This window comes from Bufo bufo, chromosome 5 (assembly GCF_905171765.1).
Source record: "Bufo bufo chromosome 5, aBufBuf1.1, whole genome shotgun sequence".
NCBI classification, from domain to species: Eukaryota; Metazoa; Chordata; class Amphibia; order Anura; family Bufonidae; genus Bufo; species Bufo bufo.
Window position 1 is genome coordinate 427,674,969 of NC_053393.1, and position 24,639 is coordinate 427,699,607.

At 42.2% G+C, this 24,639-nt stretch overlaps 1 protein-coding gene across 3 annotated transcripts in view; it reads left to right on the forward strand.

Annotated features, from left to right (window-relative positions):
• The window catches only part of ANO10 (anoctamin 10), a 285,873-nt gene that overhangs the window by 27,065 nt on the left and 234,169 nt on the right, over positions 1–24,639 (forward strand). For all 3 annotated transcript variants that reach the window (XM_040433433.1, XM_040433430.1, XM_040433431.1), the window contains exon 5: positions 23,427–23,546. In XM_040433433.1, the coding sequence (XP_040289367.1) occupies positions 23,427–23,546 (120 nt within the window). The remainder of the gene's footprint in view (positions 1–23,426; positions 23,547–24,639) is intronic.

Consider the following 24,639-nt stretch of genomic DNA (forward strand, 5'->3'; position numbering starts at 1 on the left):
TTTTGTCACAAGTTAGCGGAAAATGAGACTTTGTAAGAAAAAAATAAAAAATCATTTTCCGCTAACTTGTGACAAAAAATTTAAATTGTAGGAATTCGCCTTGCCACTCACGGAATACCATGGGGTCACTTGTGGGGTAGTTATACTGCCCTGGCATTCTAGGGGCCCTAATCTGTGGTAAGTAGTTTGAAATCAAAATGTGTAAAAAATTACCTGTGAAATCCTAAAGGTGCTCTTTGGAATGTGGGCCCCTTTGCCCACCTAGGCTGCAAAAAAGTGTCACACATGTGGTATTGCCGTACTCAGGAGAAGTTGGGCAATGTGTTTTGGGGTGTCATTTTACATATACCCATGCTGGGTGAGATAAATATCTTGGTCAAATGCCAACTTTGTATAAAAAAATGGAAAAAGTTGTCTTTTGCCAAGATATTTCTCTCACCCAGCATGGGTATATGTAAAATGACACCCCAAAAAACATTGCCCAACTTCTCCTGAGTACGGCAATACCACATGTGTGACACTTTTATGCAGCCTAGGTGGGCAAAGGGGCCCACATTCCAAAGAGCACCTTTCGGATTTCACCGGCCATTTTTTACACATTTTGATTTCAAACTACTTTGCACGCATTTGGGCCCCTAGAATGCCAGGGCAGTATAACTACCCCACAAGTGACCCCATTTTGGAAAGAAGACACCCCAAGGTATTTCGTGATGGGCATAGTGAGTTCATGGAAGTTTTTATTTTTTGTCACAAGTTAGTGGAATATGAGACTTTGTAAGAAAAAAATAAAATAAAAATAAAAATCATCATTTTCCGCTAACTTGTGACAAAAAAATAAAAAGTTCTATGAACTCACTATGCCCATCAGCGAATACCTTAGGGTGTCTACTTTCCGAAATGGGGTCATTTGTGGGGTTTTTCTACTGTCTGGGCATTGTAGAACCTCAGGAAACATGACAGGTGCTCAGAAAGTCAGAGCTGCTTCAAAAAGCGGAAATTCACATTTTTGTACTATAGTTTGTAAACGCTATAACTTTTACCGAAACCATTTTTTTTTTTTTACCCAAACATTTTTTTTTTATCAAAGACATGTAGAACAATAAATTTTGAGAAAAATTTATATATGGATGTATTTTTTTTTTGCAAAATTTGACAACTGAAAGTGAAAAATGTCATTTTTTTTGCAAAAAAATCATTAAATTTCGATTAATAACAAAAAAAGTAAAAATGTCAGCAGCAATGAAATACCACCAAATGAAAGCTCTATTAGTGAGAAGAAAAGGAAGTAAAATTCATTTGGGTGGTAAGTTGCATGACCGAGCAATAAACGGTGAAAGTAGTGTAGTGCAGAAGTGTAAAAAGTGATTAGTGTAGGTTTATAGTGGCTCACCCTTCTGATTACCAGGGTAGGTGCTCTAACTATGATGTGGTTCACCCAGACCACATAAGGGTTAACACTAAAGAATTAATAAATAAATTATAGTGAGCACTCAATACCTGTTGTCATATACCGGGTCTATTGCATTATATCTCATTTATTTCATAAAATTATGCATACATTATATTAGATTAGGATAAAAATAGACAATATGTAATATATATATACGGTACCTTGGTCTATAAAAATCACAATATATGGAAAAATGCAGTTTAGTATTACTGATAAATCAATTTATAAAAACCAATATAAACACATTTATATTAAGAACATTTATATTAAGAGCAATAATATGTCATAAAAACAAATTGTTGCTAAAATGTGTCCTCATGAGCGTTGCAACTTTGTTCCTTGCGCTATTAAGTCCCAATTGTGTCTTGCGTTAAATAAGAAGGGGAGAAGAGGCTATTTCACAGATTTGTGCGGTATGTTCATAAGTATATGGATTATATACTTATGAACATACCGCACAAATCTGTGAAATAGCCTCTTCTATTTGTTGCTGTTGCTAGGACACATTTTAGCAACAATTTGTTTTTATGACATATTATTGCTCTTAATATAAATGTTCTTAATATAAATGTGTTTATATTGGTTTTTATAAATTGATTTATCAGTAATACTAAACTGCATTTTTCCATATATTGTGATTTTTATAGACCAAGGTACCGTATATATATATTACATATTGTCTATTTTTATCCTAATCTAATATAATGTATGCATAACTTTATGAAATAAATGAGATATAATGCAATAGACCCGGTATATGACAACAGGTATTGAGTGCTCACTATAATTTATTTATTAATTCTGAAGTGTAAAAAGTGGCCTGGTCATTAAGGGTGTTTAAGCCATGGGGGCTGAGGTGGTTAAAGACTTCATAGAAGAAATGGACAATGAGAAACAAAAGAGCTGGAGAACCTTCTTTCTCACCCCTTCACTGTCGCCAAGAGGTTGCAATGTGACGATCTAACCCCGGGTAAATTCTTCTTGGAATGGAAGAGCCTGTTATATCACCTGAACAAAAATGGAGGGTTAATAGCTGACGGCATTACATCTTCAATGATGAAAAGAGAGTCTTTTGCTGGAAAATGAAATCTTGTTAGCGGCTATTTTTGTCGACCCAATGAGCCGAATTTTGTTGAACAGTGAACAGACTGCTACTGGGAAAAAGGCACTCTATGATGTAGCAGTTCGCATGAAGAGATTACGACCTGAAATACCTCCACAGGATGAAGTTCTTTTAAGCAATAGTGGTAACTCAGGATCATCTTCTTCAAACGAAGAATTAGACTTTGATTCCTTCTTAGACAAAATGGAAGTTGCTAAAGGAAAGCGACTTCGCATAAGCGTTACAGAACCAGTAAATGTCCAAATAAGAAAATTCCAACAGGAGTTTTGTAAAGCAATAAAAGAAGTTGAAAAGTATGATCGCTCATCAAAACTTACTGTTGAAGAAACCATACTTGTTTATCCAGAGATAGTTAGTGATCTGGCCAGAAGATTATTTTCAGCTCTAAAAATAATAAAGTCCGACTTAAGAGCCTCTATGAAAGAGGATCTGGCAGAGGCAATTCTCTTCCTTAGAACTCTTCATTGAATTGATTTGCATTTGCTAAGCCTATAACTACATTTCAAGATTAATATAAACCATTTCTAGGTTTTACAGATTTAGTTTTTGGTTCATATAGATAAGCTTTGTTTTTGTTCTAAAACAACCAAATAATGTGGTTTGTATTTTTGAACTGGTAAAGTTCCTGTTCCCTTACGTCCTCAACAGCAGCACAGATGGGGTTAACTGCCCCTGTGGACTGGTAGGACCGGCGGAATTTTAATGAGCCCAAGAACCAATAAACGATCTTCAGCTCCCTGAAAGGGAGGAGATCACCCCCCAGCCCACCGTGTTTTTTTCTGTCCTCTGGACAGGTGGACTGGCGTGTCGCTCCCCCTCTGGGAGCTGAAGATTGCTTAGGGGTTTTTTTTTCCCCCCTCCTTAAGCTTAGCTCGCTTTCTATGGATCTCAGTGCCTTTTATTTTAGGCCTGATCATGGCGATTTCGGTCTGGGGTACCGTCGGGGAGGGGGGTGTCCCCTCCCCTCTTCTCTCATCATCTGTAGACGGTGCTCCGTCCCTCCGTTTGAGACTCCAAGGACTGACTATTATTCCTTATCTGGACGATTGGCTTTTCATAGCCTCTTCAGTTCCGATCCTTACCCACCATCTTCAGGTCGCAATCTCTTTTCTCTTCCGCCTAGGCTGGATTATCAACTGGCAGAAGTCGAATGTGAGCCCATCGACTTCAATCCATTACTTAGGATTCGTGGTCGACTCTGTGGAGATGTCCCTCCGGTTGACTCCAGAAAGGAGAGCGCGGATTCAGGACCTGGCAAAGGTCCTTTATGTCCCTCGTCGAGTCTCTATCCGGACTCTCATGAAGATGCTGGGGCTCATGTCAGCGGCTGCGGATGCGGTCCCTTGGGCGCTATGGCACCTCCGTCCTCTTCAGTCGGAGGTCTTACACCTATGGAACGGCAGCCCTGCGGGGCTAGATTCCCTGTCCGGTCAAACCCGAAATTCCCTCAGATGGTGGTTTCAGCTACCACCAGGGAAGTCTATGACCCAACCAGCTTGGGTCATATTGACTACAGACGCGTCCCTTGTAGGCTGGGGCGCTCACCTGGACGGATCCCCAATTCAGGGATCTTGGTCTCCTCTGGAGCGGCATCTTTCCTCCAATCTTCGAGAGATGCGAGCTATCCGGCTAGCCCTCCTTCACTTTGCGCCTCAGATCCGGGGCAAAGCAGTGAAAGTCCAGTCAGACAATATGACTGCAGTTCTCTATATAAACAAACAGGGAGGCACAAGATCATTGCCCCTTCTGTCAGAGATCGGGGTAATTCTTCGGTGGGCAGAGCTGAACCTTTCCCATCTATCTGCCGTTCATATTCGAGGCTCCCTCAATATGATAGCGGACCGCTTAAGTCGAGGATTACCGACCATGGAGTGGTCTCTGCATCCGGAGATCTTCAGGCAGCTAGTTCACAGATGGGGTATGCCAGAAGTGGATCTCATGGCAACCAGGTTCAACGCCAAGGTGATGAGGTTCTGTTCCCTCTACAGGGAAGACAACCCCCTGGCGATAGATTGTCTTCCCTGTGGAGGTTCAGGCTGGCTTACATCTTCCCTCCCTTTTCCATGATACCGAGGGTATTGATGAAAATCCGTCAGGATCAGGCCTCGGTAATAGCCATCATACCGTTTTGGCCCAGAAGATCCTGGTTTACCCAGCTCATTCAGATGAGTCGGGAACAATACTGGAGACTCCCCCCGGAGCAGACCCTGGTGTCGTGGGACACTCACCTCTGCCTAGATCTGCACAGGTTCAACCTGACAGCCTGGAGGTTGATCAGTCCCTTCCCAACATAGAAGGGCTTTCCGAGTCGGTCCTGAGAACTTTGTCGCATTCCCGAGCAGAGTCTACAAAGAAGGCCTACTCCAGGATCATAAGAATCTTCGAGGCATGGTGTGATTCCAGACAGGTGGCGTCTGCAGATCCGCCCCTTCCTGCGATACTTCAATTTCTTCAGGATGGATTAGATAGAGGCCTATCTCCAGCTACCTTGAAGGTACAGGTTTATGCCATCTCGGCCTGTCTCAACAGGCCACATTCTCGGGACCCACTCATCAAACGCTTCCTGAAGGGAGCTGAAAGACTAAAGCCTACTATACTGAAACCTATCCCCCAGTGGGATCTTTCAGTAGTGCTCAGGGGGCTAGCATCTCCCCCCTTCGAGCCCTTGGAGGAGGTAAATTTTAAATTTTTGACTTTAAAGATGGTCTTTCTTCTGGCTATAGCTTCAGCCAAAAGAGTTTCTGAATTGCAGGCTTTCTCCGCAATTCACCCGTACATTATTTTTCTACAGGATAGAGTACTCCTGAAGTTTTTACCTTACTTCAGGCCTAAGGTGCCTACTTTCCAGAACATCAATCAGGTAATATCTTTACCAGTTTTGTTTACAGCCTCCTCCTCTGATACTCCAGCTAGAGACCCGCTGGATATTTCAAGATGCCTCCAGATCTATGTGGATAGATCTAGTGAGTTCAGGATAGATGAGAATCTTCTTATCCTGTTTGCCGGTAAGTCTAAAGGCCGTAAAGCGTCTAAAGCCACCATTAGTCGCTGGATCAAGGAGGCCATTATGGAAGCTTTCGTCTCCCAATCCTTAGATCCTCCTGAGTTTGTGAGAGCCCATTCTACTAGGGCGGTCTCCACCTCGGTTGCGGAGAGAAGACTCCTCCCCTTAGAGTTGATCTGTAAGGCGGCCTCCTGGAGCTCTGAGTCAACCTTCATCTCCCATTATAGGATAGATGCTAGGATGGCAGAGTTTTCGGCTTTTGGGCAGACTGTTCTTAGTTCTGACAGGCATGAGGACCCTCCCTAGGGGATTCTTCTTGCTATCTCCCCATCTGTGCTGCTGTTGAGGACGTAAGGGAATCGTTAATTTCTAACGATAATTTGTTTTCCCTTAGTCCTAACAGCAGCACACAAATATCCCACCCTAAATACATTATGCTTGTTAAAAACACGGTGGGCTGGGGGGTGATCTCCTCCCTTTCAGGGAGCTGAAGATCGTTTATTGGTTCTTGGGCTCATTAAAATTCCGCCGGTCCTACCAGTCCACAGGGGCAGTTAACCCCATCTGTGCTGCTGTTAGGACTAAGGGAAAACAAATTATCGTTAGAAATTAACGATTCCTGATGTTTATGCCTGCTGCTACTATACAGCCACTTGATAAAAAAAAAATGAATAAAATTTTTCTACCGACTCCACAGCCCTGGTTTTTGACCTTGAGTACAATTTCACATTTTGGAACGCTGTCTTCTAAAGGGATTTTGAAAAATTTCTTGTTGTGCTCAATAATTTTTTTTTTTTTGTGAGACAGATTGGACTTTCTGGTTTATCATTATCCTCAGATTGAGCAGTTTTTATTTTGTAGGGCTTGAGTATGTACAGAAAAATGGGCAGAAACAGTAGAAAAAAACACATTGTAGCATTATATTCATAATTTGTTCTACGGTAGCTGGTTTAATCAATAATTTTACCCCCATATTCTCCTGTGCTTAATGATGCCAAATACAGTGGATATAAAAGGTCTACACACCCCTGTTAAAATGTCAGGTTTCTGTGATGTAAAAAAAATGAAACAAAGATAAATAATTTCAGAACTTTTTCCACCTTTTAATGTGACCTATAAACTGTAGGGAAGAAAAAATATAAAAATTAAATAATATGGTTGCATAAGTGTGCACACCCTTAAACTAATACTTTGTTGAAGCACCTTTTGATTTTATTACAGCACTCAGTCTTTTTGGGTATGAGTCTATCAGCATGGCACATTTTGACTTGGCAAGATTTGCCCACTCTTCTTTGCAAAAACACTCCAAATCTGTCAGATTGTGAGGGCATCTCCTGGGCACAGCCCTCTTCAGATCACCCCACAGATTTTCAATCGGATTCAGGTCTGGGCTCTGGCTGGGCCATTCCAAAACTTTAATCTTCTTCTGGTGAAGCCATTCCTTTGTTGATTTGGATGTATGCTTTGGGTCGTTGTCATGCTGAAAGATGAAGTTCCTCTTCATGTTCAGCTTTCTAGCAGAAGCCTGAAGGTTTTGTGCCAATATTGACTGGTATTTGGAACTGTTCATAATTCCCTCTAGCTTAACTAAGGCCCCAGTTCCAGCTGAAGAAAAACAGCCCCAAAGCATGATGCTGCCACCACCATGCTTCCCTGTGGGTATGGTGTTCTTTTGGTGATGTGCAGTGTTGTTTTTAGGCCAAACATATCTTTTGATATTATGGCCAAAAAGTTCAACCTTGGTTTCATCAGACCATAACACCTTTTCCCACATGCTTTTGGGAGACTTCAGATGTGTTTTTGCAAAATGTAGCCTGGCTTGGATGTTTTTCTTCGTAAAAAAAAGGCTTTCGTCTTGCCACTCTACCCCACTCTACCCCATAGCCCAGACATATGAAGAATACGGAAGATTGTTGTCACATGTACCACACAGCCAGTACTTGCCAGATATTTCTGCAGCTCCTTTAATGTTGGTGTAGCTCCTTTAAGGATAGTGTGGCTGAGCAGTCCTCATTCCCCTCTCTGATTAGAGTAATAGTGTGCACGGCGGTCTATCGCTTCGTTCACTTCTTTGTGGCTGATGGAGCAGTGGATTGATGTCTCCAGTTGTAGAGTGCCCATAAATAGAGGGAACAAAGACCAGAGTACATTTGGAGTGGAATGTGCCAAATGTATTGAAACCTCTTAACATTTGGTGCATTGTAGACTGTCCTAGTCCAAAAATGAAATATGTATCTGCATTGAACAGATGTAGATTTGCGCTAAAATATTCCCCATATTCCAACTTTATATTAATTAACCCGTCAGGCTACTTTCACACTCGCGTTTTGGCTTTCCGTCTTTGAGATCCATCATGGGCTCTCACAAGCGGTCCAAAACGGATCAGTTTTCCCCTAATGCATTCTGAATGGAAAAGCATCCGCTCAGAATGCATCAGTTTGCCTCCGTTCAGTCACCATTCCGCTCTGGAGGCGGACACCAAAACGCTGCCTGTAGCGTTTTTCTGTCCACGATGTGGTGTGGAGCGCACAGTGTAAGTCAATGGGGACGGATCTGTTTTCTCTGACACAATAGTGTTCAATGGTGTTCATGACGGATCCGTCATGGCTATCAAATACATAATACAACCGGATCTGTTCATGGCGGATGCATGAGGTTGTATTATTGTAACGGAAGCGTTTTTGCAGATCCATGACTGATCCGCAAAAAAACGCTAATGTGAAAGTTGCCTAAAAGTATTAGGTCTTGCCTTTTCTTGTAAAACTTTTTCAACTTTGGAGAACTGGTTGGTCCCAATTTCTGATGTTTTGTTTTCTCAATTCTATTTTTATTGAACTAAGAGAAAACCAAACGAATACAGCTCAGAATTACAGTACAATAAAGCTATAATAGAGCAGCCATGGAAGTCGGTGACCTTTGACAATTCTTATATTGTGAACATGCAGAGGTACACATTGATAAGTTTGCAAAGCCAAACAACCCAAATAAACAATAAACCTTCAGGGGAAAGGGAAGAAAAAAAAAGGAAGGGTAAAAAGGGGGTTACATTGGCAAGGAATATAGATCACGGTCACCGTTTTAAGATTTACACTGCAGGATAATTGTCTTATACAGCGGGGTATAGCCTAAGAAAGGAAGACCAGGGCTCAACTTTTTGTAGAAGTAAACCTTCCCATTGGGCAGTCGAAGGCGGGTATATCTTTAGCCACAATAACAATAATAAACATTTAGCATCTGGCAGTAAATGTGCGATCAATTTACCCTTCGAGGCATGAAAGGTAGAGTTGGGAGGCCTATTGTTATCATCTCCACTTATACAGTGAAGATGGGTGCACAGATTGTGTTAATATGTCACTCTATGGGGGGAATTTATCAAGAGGGAAAATTTGAAGTCAGTTTTACTTGAGTCTGTGTTGGAGTACTTTATGCCAAATTTATCAAATGCCTCATGTTACTTGATAAATTTGTCTTATCCCTAGTAGTGTTGAGCGAATTTGTGTTTTAAGTTCGGCGTCTAAAGTTCGGGTTATCGAACTATTCCGTTATGGATTCCGCTACCACGGACCATAACTGAATTTAGAATCCATAACAGGATACTTCGATAACCCGAACCCGAACTTTAGACGCTGAACTTAAAACACAAGTTCGCTCAACACTAATCCCTAGACCTAACACTTTTGTCTAGAGAAGCTATTCCAGTTTTCCTACTCCACCTTCCTCCTCGAGTGAGATTACCACTTTAAAAAAAAAAAAAAAAAAAAAGTCTCCATGATAAATCTGGAGTGAAACTCATTAACATAGCTAACCACACCCACTTTCCCACCCACATTACAAAAACTGGAGTGGTGTAAAAATGCAAAAAGTCGCAAAATTTTGTGCAATCGCTTACATTTTGCGCAAATGAGTGCAAAATGTCACAAAAGCCCTATTTTTGCGACTTTTTGACACCAGAATTCTGGAGTAACGGTATGATAAATCAGGCCCTAGGTCTTTCCAAAATGGAGCTGTACGCTTATTGCCCCATCATATGTGAGACAAAGATCCCACCTGCATGCCACATCTCCAACACATTGGACTTTTAGAAAGACCCAGCTGGTATAATCTAATGTTTTTTTTAAAACCCAGTGCCTTCATAATTTGTAAACCTCGACTGCTCAATACCGAAATACAATGACCAAGTGATCTTCACTTTAGTTTCCAGGAGCACCTTGTGTAGGTAGGAGGTCACCTATTGGGTTTCTGTAGATATTCTACTGTGTATGCCCCTCCCCAGCTATAACACAACCGTGTGGCGCCAATGGAATGTGGAGGAGTGGCTTGTATAGACGAATCAACTGAGTACAGTGGTCTTCATTGCGTATGCTTGCCAACTGCACTGGGGGCAGGGAATCCGTGCATGCCCAGAATTGCTGCACGGGGGATACAAGTGTTCATGCTCATCACATGAAGAAAAGTACTGGAGGATGTGTTGAGGAGGTACCCACAGCATAATATCATGGAACATTTTGAGGTGTCATTGCACAGAAATGGGCCATTATAGTGGTTGTGTGCAAACTGTACCTATTTTACAAATCGGGGGTAATAAGCCATCATTATGATTTTTGGAATACCCAATCTCACGTTTTAAGTGCCCAGAGCAGTTACCTGAATTTGAATAAAAAGGTGCCAGTCTAAGGCTCTTTCACACTAGCGTTTTGGCTTTCCGTTTGTGAGATCAATTCAGGGCTCTCACAAGCGGTCCAAAACGGATCAGTGTTGTCCTAATTCATTCTGAATGGAAAAGGATCCGATAGGAATGCATCAGTTTGCCTCTGTTCCGTCTCCATTCCGCTTTGGAGGCGGACACCAAAACGCTGCCTGCAGCGTTTTTTCTGTCCACCATGTGGTGCGCAGCCAAACGGATCCGTACTGACACACAATGTAAGTCAATGGGGATGGATCAGTTTTCTCTGACACAATAGAAAGTGGATCCGTCCCCCATTGACTTTCAATGGTGTTCATGACGGATCCGTTTGGCTATAGAAGAGATAATACAACCGGATCCGTTCATGACGGATGCATGCGGTTGTATTATTTTAACGGAAGCGTTTTTGCAGATCAATGACGGATCCGCAAAAAAAGGCTAGTGTGAAAGTAGCCTAATCTAGCCATTGTATCTTTTCAGAAGGTTAACCCGCTGCTTTTAAGTTTTGCCTTAAAATTGGATATAAACTTTGACTGTGTAATTGCACTTTGTACAAAATAGCTTAATATTTCAAAGTTAGCAAATTGACAGCCACTTGTATTGAGTCTGACTTTTCTAAATGACTTTCAAATGCTGAGAGTGATTAAATCTATTAGCTCAATCAATATTGTGAGCCCTTTGATGTTGATAACTGAAACATGTAAAGCTTGTGCTTTTTTCATATTTTTTTTTTTTTGCCAGTGTTTTTAAGCATTATCAGTATCAGTTTATATGTAGCCACTTTACATTGTTGTGTACATTACATTTTTAATGTTATATGTATGTAGCTATAGAAATTAAAAGTAATTTAAAAGCTCATTATGTTATTAAAGGGGTCTTCCTCTTTTTGAATTGCCGCTCTGTAATGCTACATTTGAGTGGCCGGTAAGTGAACAGTGGATTGGCGGAGGGGCAGGAGGAGTAGGCGGTGTTCACATCATTTCATCTGAGGCCCCATAGGCACTCCACGATATTCTTTTGTCATTGAAGTTAGTATATAAGAAGTCTGTCTCTGTCATATGATGCATCCAGCATCTATTCACTTGAAGGATGGAACAGAAAAACAAAAACGGAGTGACGTCATCAAAGGTCCTTGATCTATAATTAATGCTCACCACAGGTCCTATTCAGTAAAGGGGACAGAAGGAGATGCCGACATCGCGATCAAGTGGATTAAGGGGAGTTAAATGATTTTTTATTTTTTTTTAACCCCTCCAGCGCTGTTTTACTTTGCATTCTGTATTCAGAATGCTATTATTTTCCCTTATAACCATGTTATAAGGGAAAATAATAATGATCGGGTCTCCATCCCGATCGTCTCCTAGCAACCATGCGTGAAAATCGCACCGCATCCGCACTTGCTTGCGGATGCTTGCGATTTTCACGCAACCCCATTCATTTCTATGGGGCTTGCGTTACGTGAAAAACGCACAAAGAGGAGCATGCTGCGATTTTCACGCAACGCACAAGTGATGCGTGAAAATCACCGCTCATGTGAACAGCCCCATAGAAATAAATGGGTCAGGATTCCGTGCGGATGCAATGCGTTCACCTCCCGCAAAGCATCCGCGCGGAAAACTCGCTCGTGTGAAAGGGGCCTAAGAGAAGCAGGACCTACAAAGGTTAGTTAGTGAGCATGATGGCTTCTAGTAACAAAGGGGTTATTTTGGTGGGACCACCCTTTTTTAAGGGTCTACCAAGGATTAGGAAAAAACATGGCCGACCCAAAACAGCACTGCATCTGTCCACAAGTTGTATGTCTGGTATTGCAGCTCAGCACCCTTCAGCCAAACCAAACCAGAGACAACCCATGGGCAGCTATGGTGCTGTTTCTGGAAGAAAGCAGCTGTGTATTTTTAGTTATGTAAAACTTTAACCACTTAAGGACCACAGGTTTATACCCCCCTAAAGACCAGGCCCTTTTTTACAAATCGGCACTACACTACTTTCACCGTTTATTGCTCGGTCATGCAACTTACCACCCAAATGAATTTTACCTCCTTTTCTTCTCACTAATAGAGCTTTCATTTGGTGGTATTTCATTGCTGCTGACATTTTTACTTTTTTTGTTATTAATCGAAATTTAACGATTTTTTTGCAAAAAAATGACATTTTTCACTTTCAGTTGTAAAATTTTGCAAAAAAAAACGAGATCCATATAGAAATTTTGCTCTAAATTTATAGTTCTACATGTCTTTGATAAAAAAAAAATGTTTGGGTAAAAAAAAAATGGTTTGGGTAAAAGTTATAGCGTTTACAATCTATGGTACAAAAATGTGAATTTCCGCTTTTTGAAGCAGCTCTGACTTTCTGAGCACCTGTCATGTTTCCTGAGGTTCTACAATGCCCAGACAGTACAAACACCCCACAAATGACCCCATTTCGGAAAGTACACACCCTAAGGTATTCGCTGATGGGCATAGTGAGTTCATAGAACTTTTTATTTTTTGTCACAAGTTAGCGGAAAATGATGATTTTTTTTTATTTTATTTTTTTTCCTACAAAGTCTCATATTCCACTAACTTGTGACAAAAAATAAAAACTTCTATGAACTCACTATGCCCATCACAAAATACCTTGGGGTCTCTTCTTTCCAAAATGGGGTCACTTGTGGGGTAGTTATACTGCCCTGGCATTCTAGGGGCCCAAATGTGTGGTAAGGAGTTTGAAATCAAATTCTGTAAAAAATGACCAGTGAAATCCGAAAGGTGCTTTTGGAATGTGGGCCCCTTTGCCCACCTAGGCTGCAAAAAAGTGTCACACATCTGGTATCTACGTACTCAGGAGAAGTTGAGGAATGTGTTTTGGGGTGTCATTTTACATATACCCATGCTGGGTGAGATAAATATCTTGGTCAAATGCCAACTTTGTATAAAAAAATGGGAAAAGTTGTCTTTTGCCAAGATATTTCTCTCACCCAGCATGGGTATATGTAAAATGACACCCCAAAACACATTCCCCACCTTCTCCTGAGTACGGCAATACCAGATGTGTGACACTTTTTTGCAGCCTAGGTGGGCAAAGGGGCCCATATTCCAAAGAGCACCTTTCGGATTTCACAGGTCATTTTTTACAGAATTTGATTTCAAACTCCTTACCACACATTTGGGCCCCTAGAATGCCAGGGCAGTATAACTACCCCACAAGTGACCCCATTTTGGAAAGAAGAGACCCCAAGGTATTCGCTGATGGGCATAGTGAGTTCATGGAAGTTTTTATTTTTTGTCACAAGTTAGTGGAATATGAGACTTTGTATGAAAAAAAAAAAAAAAAAAAAAATCAGCATTTTCCACTAACTTGTGACAAAAAATAAAAAATTCTAGGAACTTGCCATGCCCCTCACGGAATACCTTGGGGTGTCTTCTTTCCAAAATGGGGTCACTTGTGGGGTAGTTATACTGCCCTGGCATTTTCCAGGGGCCCTAATGTGTGGTAAGTAGGTAAATGACCTGTGAAATCCTAAAGGTGCTCTTTGGAATATGGGCCCCTTTGCCCACCTAGGCTACAAAAAAGTGTCACACATGTGGTATCGCCGTATTCAGGAGAAGTTGGGGAATGTGTTTTGGGGTGTCATTTTACATATACCCTTGCTGGGTGAGAGAAATATCTTGGCAAAAGACAACTTTTACCATTTTTTTATACAAAGTTGGCATTTGACCAAGATATTTCTCTCACCCAGCATGGGTATATGTAAAATGACACCCCAAAACACATTCCCCAACTTCTCCTGAGTACGGCGATACCAGATGTGTGACACTTTATTGCAGCCTAGATGCGCAAAGGTGCCCAAATTCCTTTTAGGAGGGCATTTTTAGACATTTGGATACCAGACTTCTTCTCACGCTTTGGGGCCCCTAGAATGCCAGGGCAGTATAAATACCCCACATGTGACCCCATTTTGGAAAGAAGACACCCCAAGGTATTCAATGAGGGGCATGGCGAGTTCATAGAAATTTTTTTTTTTTGGCACAAGTTAGCGGAAATTGATATTTTTAATTTTTTTCTCACAAAGTCTCCCGTTCCGCTAACTTGGGACAAAAATTTCAATCTTTCATGGACTCAATATGCCCCTCACGGAATACCTGGGGGTGTCTTCTTTCCGAAATGGGGTCACATGTGGGGTATTTATACTGCCCTGGCATTCTAGGGGCCCTAAAGCGTGAGAAGAAGTCTGGAATATAAATGTCTAAAAAATTTTACGCATTTGGTTTCCGTGAGGGGTATGGTGAGTTCATGTGAGATTTTATTTTTTGACACAAGTTAGTGGAATATGAGACTTTGTAAGAAAAAAAAAATAATAATTCCGCTAACTTGGGCCAAAAAAATGTCTGAATGGAGCCTGACAGAGGGTGATCAATGACAGGGGGGGTGATCAATGACAGGGGGGGTGATCAATGACAGGGGGGTGATCAGGGAGTCTATATGGGGTGATAACCACAGTCATTGATCACGCCCGTGTAAGGCTTCATTCAGACGTCCGTATGCGTTTTGCGGATCCGATCCATCTATCAGTGCATCCGTAAAAATCATGCGGACATCTGAATGGAGCTTTACAGGGGGGTAATCAATGACAGGGGGGTGATCAGGGAGTCTATATGGGGTGATCACCACAGTCATTGATCATGCCCCTGTAAGGCTTCATTCAGACGTCCGGATGCGTTTTGCGGATCCGATCCATCTATCAGTGGATCCGTAAAAATCATGCGGACGTCTGAATGGAGCTTTACAGGGGGGTAATCAATGACAGGGGGGTGATCACCACAGTCATTGATCATGCCCCTGTAAGGCTTCATTCAGACGTCCGGATGCGTTTTGCGGATCCGATCCATCTATCAGTGGATCCGTAAAAATCATGCGGACATCTGAATGGAGCTTTACAGGGGGGTGATCAATGACAGGGGGGTAATCAATGACAGGGGGGTGATCAGGGAGTCTATATGGGGTGATCACCACAGTCATTGATCACGCCCCTGTAAGGCTTCATTCAGACGTCCGGATGCGTTTTGCGGATCCGATCCATCTATCAGTGGATCCGTAAAAATCATGCGGACGTCTGAATGGAGCTTTACAGGGGGGTGATCAATGACAGGGGGGTGATCAATGACAGGGGGGTGATCAGGGAGTCTATATGGGGTGATCAGGGGCTAATAAGGGGTTAATAAGTGACGGGGGGGGGGGTGTAGTGTAGTGTAGTGGTGCTTGGTGCTACTTTACTGAGCTACCTGTGTCCTCTGGTGGTCGATCCAAACAAAGGGGACCACCAGAGGACCAGGTAGCAGGTATATTAGACGCTGTTATCAAAACAGCGTCTAATATACCTGTTAGGGGTTAAAAAAAACACATCTCCAGCCTGCCAGCGAACGATCGCCGCTGGCAGGCTGGAGATCAACTCTCTTACCTTCCGTTCCTGTGAGCGCGCGCGCCTGTGTGCGCGCGTTCACAGGAAATCTCGGCTCACGCGAGATGACGCCTATTGGCGTTAGCGTAGCCTGGGGGAGCCGCCGCAATGACGCCTTTCGGCGTTACAGTTGCGGGAAGTGGTTAAAGAGGTTTCCAATGAAAAAAAAAAATCTAAGTTTTTTTCAAACCAGCTCCTGGATCTGGACATTTTTGTAATTGCACATAATTAAAAATTTTGTATAGCCCCTGAGTTGTTCAATAAAATCTTCTATGTATAGTCCCACAAGCTGTTTGTTTGTTTCCTTATTTCTCTGTCCACCTCAGTAACATCACTGAGGTGGACGCACATGTTCAGTTCCATCCTTCAACCCCCCCCCCCCCCCCCCCCCCCCATCATAGGTATCTACTATTAGAAGCTAGGACATTTATAGGGAGAGAGATGCAGCAAAAAGGATAAGGCCCTGAGAAAGTACACCAACCCCACAAAAAAAAAAGAAATGCCCCCTAGAAATAAACACCCCCACTGAGCTGCCAGCCCGAAAAATCTAGCAGAGCAATTGGAGAAATAAATGGGGAGAATTCTGGATGCATATTAGGCACAGGACTGGTTCTAGCTTTGTTAGAAAGAGATTGCCATGTACTATATGATGTCTGATTTTCATTTTTTATGTTAAAATGACATAACCCATTTAAGTATATAAGAGCAGTGCTAGACAGTGGATGGAACTGTGCAGTTCTGGTGCCCGATGCTGGAGTGCCAAGAGTCGGACCCACATTGATCTCATATCATTGACCTACCCTAAGCATAGGTCATCAATACCTCCGTTCCAGAAAACCCCTGGCAAAACATCCGGAATATGATGTAAGTCAAGAATTATAGAATTTTTACCCACCCATATGTCAAGCTTCTTTGAGGAAAGTATTGAAATGGTGGGAACCAGGAGTGAAAAGACCGCACCCCCCATCCCCCATGATAATACCATTGGAAATCACTCCTTTAGGCCCTTTAAAAATTCAACAGATTTTACTAGCTTCTTATCAGTTGTGTCACTTTTATTATATTCGTCAGTTTTATGCAGAATGATGTGATTCACAGATTAAGTTCACTGCTCGGGGTGTAGTAAAGCATTCCTTTTAATTTTCATGAATCAATTGAACATTTGACTAATTATTAAAGGGAAAGTCGTATCTTTTTGATCGTCCAGAACGCCATAGTCCCCCTTTCCCTCCTTGTATTATCTCTGTAAAAATTCAGAAACCTCCTCAGCCTCCTAAAAATCTGTGCAGTGTAAAACCCAAGACGGGGAACATGCAACTGCAGTACCTCGCCCTCAGTGTGTGTGAGAAGCTGGATACTTTTGTACATTCAGGGAATGCAGGTTCCACATGCATGCCGAGCCCACATTATATTATACCTCTCATGGTGCCACAATGGCCTCCATTATATTTAGGGAGTGCAGGCTCCTGAACAAATTGGAGGCCCGTGAGGCACCAAAGAGGTACATTATAGTGTGGGTTCAGCATGCATGTGGAACCTGCATTCCCTGAATGTAATGGAGGCCGGTATGGCACCAGTAGATTGTGGTATTAGTGTTAGTGTCCCGTCTTAATGAGATCGCCTTGACGCCGGCAGACAACTCAAATAACTTTGTACAAAATTTATTTGCCAAGGATCTCAAATTTGTAAGGCAGCGTTAGCATTTTACATTTCCTACAGTGAGTATGGCACTATTGTATTCACTTTAGGGTCCATTCACACGTCCGTAGAATGTGTCTGCATCTGTTCCACAATTATCCGGAACGAGTGCAGACCCATTCATTCTCTATGGGGCAGGAATGGATGCGGACAGCGCACAGTGTGCTGTCCGCATCCGCATTTCTGGAGCGTGGCCCCATTCAGAAAAAAACTTCCGGTCCGTGGCTCCAGAAAAAAATAACTGCGGACAAAAATAGGCAGTTTTATGGGGGTGCCGGCCGGGTGTATTGTGGGGTTCTGTGCCTCAATTTCGCACCGCACCTTCCAGATTGCGGACCCATTCAAGCGAATGAGTCGGATGTGATGAGCCACATTGCGGGCCACAATAGAGGCACGCCCAAGCAACGGCCGTGTACATGAGGCCTTATCGAAAGAATTTGTTGGTACAGGTCAAAAGACCTGTGTTGCGTGCAAGTGCCTGTGGGTGACTCATTACGTTTGGCTGGTTTCTTTAGGCATCGTGTAATTCTTGCTTGTTTCTAGAAATACAAGTTGTATTACAGTACACAAAGCCCTCACTAGGTGTCGCTGCAGTCTGGGTGACACACCCATGAATATAACTGCTCCGATCTTTGTGGAATGCAGAACATTATCTCAAGTAATCTCATGATTTCAAGAATTTTGACCAAGTAGCTGCAATCAGTGTTGAATCAGAAAAGAATGTCCCAGTGGTACTTATATTTTAGTAGATTTTGGCTTCCTGTGAATAACGCTGGTGTTATGAAAATTGGTAATGATCCAAATCATTTTAAACAAGTAACAAAGTTGTACGTTTTAGATGATGTATTTTTCGCTCTATAAGACGAACCTGGCCATAAGACGCATTGAGGTTTTAGAGGAGAAAAATTACAAAAATATATTTCATCAGACCAGATTAAAAAATAAATAAAACAACTTGCCTCTCCTGTTCTGGACGGCTCCGACACTCAGGAGATCCAGTGCGCTCTTCCTGCTGTGCTGCACTGTGACCTGACGTCGCACAGCATCAGGTCATAGTGCTTGCTTGTGTGCACTACGTCCTATCGCTGTATGCTGTCAGGCAGGGGCGGAATGGGCACTTAGTGGCCCTGGAAAAAAATACTATAAGTGGCCGTATTTTGTAGACGGGTCCAAATTGACAGATGGCAGGGCCAGCATAAGTAGGCAGGACCAGCAATACTGTAGTGCTGCACAAAATGCTGCCCCAACAGAACCAAATACCGCAGTCCAGCATAGAATACTGCTATCCTAGCTGCAGTATTTAACTGTATCATCATTCCTGGGGACGCCAATACAGTTGAATGCAGGAGGGCCGTTTCCGCCACTGGACAGGTGCATAAGCACCTGATGCGCCTAGCTTTATTTAGTGCAGAGCATCAGATGGCTATGTATTTGGTAGAGTGCTTGGGTGACCTCCTGGTCCACTAGGAAATTTCCCAGTAGAGTCTTTGACTAGTCCACCCCTGCTGTCAGGACACAGGAGAGCGCAGAGCGAGCCCGGAGAAGACCAGAAAGCGGTGAGTAATACCAATGCTAGCAGTGCTTCACTCACGGCCCTACTGTACTAATGAGCGCCTCCATAACGGAAGCACTCGGTATTCGCTTTATAAGATACAGTGCCATTTTCCCCACTTTTGGGAGGAATACAAGTGAAATCGACGCCAGTGGCTGGCGTCAATTTCAATTTAGGCCCACTGACTGCTGGAGATGTGCCTAATTTATAACAAGGTGTGCACCTCATCATAAATTAGACGCATCTTCCGGCAGCACAGGGGACATCATAGACCGGTATAAAACACTGCTCCATGATGAATTCCCCCCATTTTCTTTATACCCTTCTCACTTGTCTTCTAGTCCCATTGAAACTAGAAATCTAAGGGTCAGCCTTGGATTTCTTCAGCGGATTCTGTGGAGGGTACAAATAGGCTTATACCAATGTGTTTTGAGCATGTGAACAAGCCCTTACTAGGACATGTATTAGAGAATGGAGTACCGCACACAATTTTTCCTTTCCCGGTACCAGCAAAGACCCGACGGTCATCAATCAATAGTATATAGTATAGTGTAGACACCCCACTACCTCTGACCACAGAAATTCGAAGTCGCTGAAGAAGGTCCTTATGGACCGAAACGTCTGGGTATAATATGGAAAGTGGTTACACAGTATTTAATTTCCTATAAACTGGATCATGAACCTCTAATTGTGAAAATGACTAAATAAAATCACCTTTAAATTGCAAAGACTATCCTGTGTGCCAGATATTCTTACTAGGTGATGTGCACTGAGAGGTGACACAGTCTCATCACATAGGGCAGGTGGAAGGTTTGGGCATCACTTCCATTCTTGACCGGCTTATGACATCCCTGTTTCACCGTTTGGCACTGCCACACTGGTATCATCGATTGCTGTTTGGACAGGGGAAATTGCCGTTGGCTGTACAAACATGGTATTACATGCAGCCATTGTGGATACTTTGTAAAACATGGATGACTCAAGTCATACACATTTAGACCTGCTGTTTATTAGGTGATCTTTTCTCTCTCCGTGCCCTCTATGAGATCCACATGCACTAATATACCTTAGACGGGGGTGGTCATTTTTTCAGCAGTATTTTTTTCACTCTTTCTTGCTAATTTTGATCAGGTATGTTCTGAGGCAGCAGATTTCTCACAGAATTTTCAGTAAAAAGTCCAGGAGATATCCATGCCCATGCTGCCGATACAACCCCATTCAGATCTATAGAAATTATTTTCAGTCTCAGAAATTTCTACAACAAATCTACCTTACAATATATACAGGGAGTCTGAAACAAACTTCTCACCTCGTCATTGGTTCAGTGACCTGCCACACTATTGGAACCTGACCAGAAGTTCCAAGTGTTGACTCAATCTCAATCCAACTGAGTGAGCATCTGTGGGATGTGCCAGACAATCAAGTCCGAGCTATAGAAGTGCCACCTCCTAACTTATACAACCAAGGACCTGCTGTTAACATTTTGGTGCCAGATACCACAAGGCTCTATCAGAGATCTTGTGGAGACCATGTCTCGGGTCAGAGCTGCTGGTAAATGAGACACTGGTATTTTTCTGAATTTACGGACTGGTAATATGGTCATGGTTGAAGCTCAGGAATTACCGTGAAGAAACCATGCACAGCTTAATGATAAGTACTTCAAGTTTGCATACAAAGTTGTGTAATGCCTCATTCACACAGTCAGTGTTCAGTGATTTCCATCAGTGATTTTGAGTCAAAACCAGGTGCGGCTCTGAACACAGAACCGGTGCAGGTCTTTCCCTTTATATCTCATGTCTGTGGAGGCTCCAATCCTGGTTTTGGATTAACACTGCTTTTTCAGTTTTGTTTTTGCTTTTTTTTTTTTTTAACCGCCTCACGTCCGCCCATAGGATGGGTGGACGTCTATTTCTGACAGCACGTTTTAAAACGTCCTGTCAGAAATAGCAGCTGCACGCTAATCGTGCAGCTGCTGATCGGGTTGCCCGCTGTCAGTGACAGCAGGGCAACCCTAAGACAAGGCAGGGACAGTTCCCAGGTGTCCCTGCCTTCACGATCGCTGCAGACACAGCGCTCACCGAGCGCTGTGTCTGCAGAGAAGGAAGCGCTGTGCGCTTCCTGTTCCGGCCCGGCGGTCATGTGACCGCCGTGACCGGAGAGTGCAGGGGCTGTGTGAGGTCTCTCAGAGACCTCGATCAGCCCTGCTGTGAGGCTGTACAGCGCAGGATTGCTGCTGTACAGCCTCTATAGGGGTGCATTTGTCCTGTAACTGGGGCTACTATCTCAGCCCCAGTTACAGGAGAAATCAACTGTGAAAAAAAAAAGAAAAAGTGAAGCAAATGTCCCCCAGAGGTCTTGTATGACCTTATGGGGGACGAAAAGTGTAAAAAAAAATAAAAAAAAATAAAGGGTTGAAAAAATAAAATAAAATAAAGTTTCACATGTAAAAAAAAAAAAAGTTCCCAAGTTAGGAATAAAAAAAAAAAAATTAAAATAGAAAAAATAAAGTAAAATAGACATATTTAGTATTGCCGCGTCCGTAAAAACCAGCTCTATAAAAATATCACATGACCTAACCCCTCGGGTGAACACCGTAAAAAAAAAAAAAAAAAAACTGTGTCAAAACAAGCAATTTTTGTCACCTTGCATCACAAAAGGTGCAACACCAAGTGATCAAAAACGCGTATGTCCCACAAAATGGTACCAATAAAACCGTCACCTCATCCCGCAAAAAATGAGCCCCTACATAAGAAAATCTCTCAAAAAATAAAAAAACTATAGCTCTTAGAACATGGAGACACTAAAACATAATTTTTTTGGTTTCAAAAATGCTATTATTGTGTTAAAGTGAAACAAATAAAAAAAAGTATACATATTAGGTATTGCCGCGTCCGTAAAAACCAGCTCTATAAAAATATCACATGACCTAACCCCTCGGGTGAACACCGTAAAAAAAAATAAAAAAAAACTGTGTCAAAACAAGCAATTTTTGTCACCTTGCATCACAAAAGGTGCAACACCAAGTGATCAAAAACGCGTATGTCCCACAAAATGGTACCAATAAAACCGTCACCTCATCCCGCAAAAAATGAGCCCCTACATAAGAAAATCTCTCAAAAAATAAAAAAAACTATAGCTCTCAGAACATGGACACATTAAAACATAATTTTTTGGTTTCAAAAATGCTATTATTGTGTAAAACTTTAATAAATGAGAAAAAGTATACATATTAGGTATCGCCACGTCCGTAACAATCTGCTCTATAAAAATGTCACTTGACTGAACCCCTAAGGTGAACGCTGTAAAAATAAATAAATAGAAACTGTGCTAAAACAACCAATTTTTTGGTCACCTTGCCCCATAAAGTGTTATATTGAATGATCAAAACATCATATGTACCCAAAAATAGTACTAATAAAACTGGCACCTTATCCCCTAGTTTCCAAAATGGGGTCACTTATTGGGAGTTTCTACTGTAAGGGTGCATCAGGGGGCTTCAAATGGGACATGGCATCTAAAAACCATGTGGAGTTCCTTTCCTTCTGCGCCCTGCCGTGTGCCCATACAGCAGTTTACGACCACATGTGGGGTGTTTCTGTAAACCGCAGAATCTGGGTAATAAATATTGAGTTTTGTTTGGCTGTTAACCATCGATGTGTTAGAGAAAAAAATTGATTAAAATGGAAAATCTGCCAAAAAAGTGAAATTTAAAAATTTGATCTCCATTTTCCTTTAATTCTTGTGGAACGCCTAAAGGGTTAACAAAGTTTGTAAAATCGGTTTTATATACCTTGAGGGGTGTAGTTTCTACAATGGGGTCATTTATGGGGGTATCCACTATGTAGGCCCCACAAAGTGACTTCAGACCTGAACTGGTCCTTATAAAGTGGGTTTTGGCAATTTTCTTAAAAATTTGAAGAATTGCTTCTAAACTTCTAAGCCTTCTAACGTCCTAAAAAAATAAAATGACATTTCCAAAATGATGCCAACATAAAGTAGACATATGGGGAATGTTAAATAATAAATATTTTATGAGGTATCACTTTCTGTTTTAAAAGCGGAGAAATTGAAATTTAGAAAATTGCGATTTTTTTTTTAAAATTTTTGGGTAAATTTGGGATTTTTTCATAAATAAAGGTGAAATATTTTGACTCAAATTTATGACTATCATGAAGTACAATGTGTCACGAGAAAACAATCTCTGAATGACTTGGATAAATAAAGGCGTTCCAAAGTTATTACCACATAAAGTGAGATATGTCCGTTTTGCAAAATTTGGCCTGGTCAGGAAGGGGGCAAAGGGCCCAGATGGGAAGTGGTTAACATATGTATTTTCAGTTATTTTAGATGTGTTCTCCATTAATATACATAGCTGTGTTCTCATGTCTGATTGTGTAGCTGTGACCTCTATGTTTCTAAATTAGCACCGTAAAGAAGATATGGAAGGATATCACCATCTTACTTTATTCTTGTTTCAGTCAGGAGAATGCAGACCAATGGTTTATTGATCCAGGTATTCCCTCTACATGACCAGGAAGAACTGAAGCGACTGAGTTTCCAATGGTACCACCAGGTCAGGTTCACTTACCAGCCCATAGGTGAGAACACTTTCCTCCTTTCTTTTTTCTCTGGTTGTTTAGGATGTATTCACACTTGGCAGATGTGTTGCATTTCTGTGAGTTTCTTATTCATCTGAATGTGTCTTGAAGAATCCATTTTCTTAACCACTAAAACCGCCCCTTTCAGATTTTCAGTTACGGAAATTTTTGCAGCAAATGTGCCGCACAAGAATTCAGGGTTATAGTGTTCATGCTCCTACACCTAATGATATACCTGGTAGTATTGTGCTTTGAAAGGCCATGTTCACTTAAAGCGATTATTTACCACTATGGAGATGGCCTGAGATAGGTGGGGGATTTCTCCCTTCGCATAGCAATGGGTGAATTCTGCAGCCTTTTAAGTTTCAGGCGAATGACTTGAGATCGAGATTCCAGGAGAGAGGGTATCCTGACAGGACCCTCAGACTGGCATATGAAAAAACTAAAACGCGAACTGAACTTCTTCACCCCACAACCAGCAGGGTGAAGGAATCTCTAGGTACTGTCCGGGTAATAGGAACTTTTGATGCGGCGGCTTCCCAGGTGAAGAGAATCCTGGCACGACACTGGGATACTCTCCTTATGGACCCGGACCTCTCTGATGTTCTTAGCCCTACCGTCTCCCTCACTTTTAAAAGAGGCAATAATCTGAGGGATAGACTGGTGCACAGCCATTTTGCCCCACCGGCGAAGCCACGGACGGGTTGCCACAGATGCGGACACTGCAGTTTCTGTGGCAACCTGTCACAAGGAAAGACTTTCATTGGGGAACCAAATAATACCGTCTACCAAGTGAAGGGCTTCATAAATTGTCGTACGGCGGGTGTGATCTATCTGGCGACGTGCATATGTGGACTCCGCTATATAGGTAAAACCTTCAGGGAGTTACGTAAGCATATGGGGGAGCATCTCGGTGATATCCGAAATAATAGAGACACCCCTATAGCGCCCCATGTACAGGCTTCCCATGATGGATGCACCTCGGCCATCAGTTTCTTGGCCATTGAACGGGTACTGAAACCCACACGAGGGGGTGATTGGAATAGACTCAATTTACAGAGAGAGTGTTGGTGGACGTTCGCCTTAAATACGG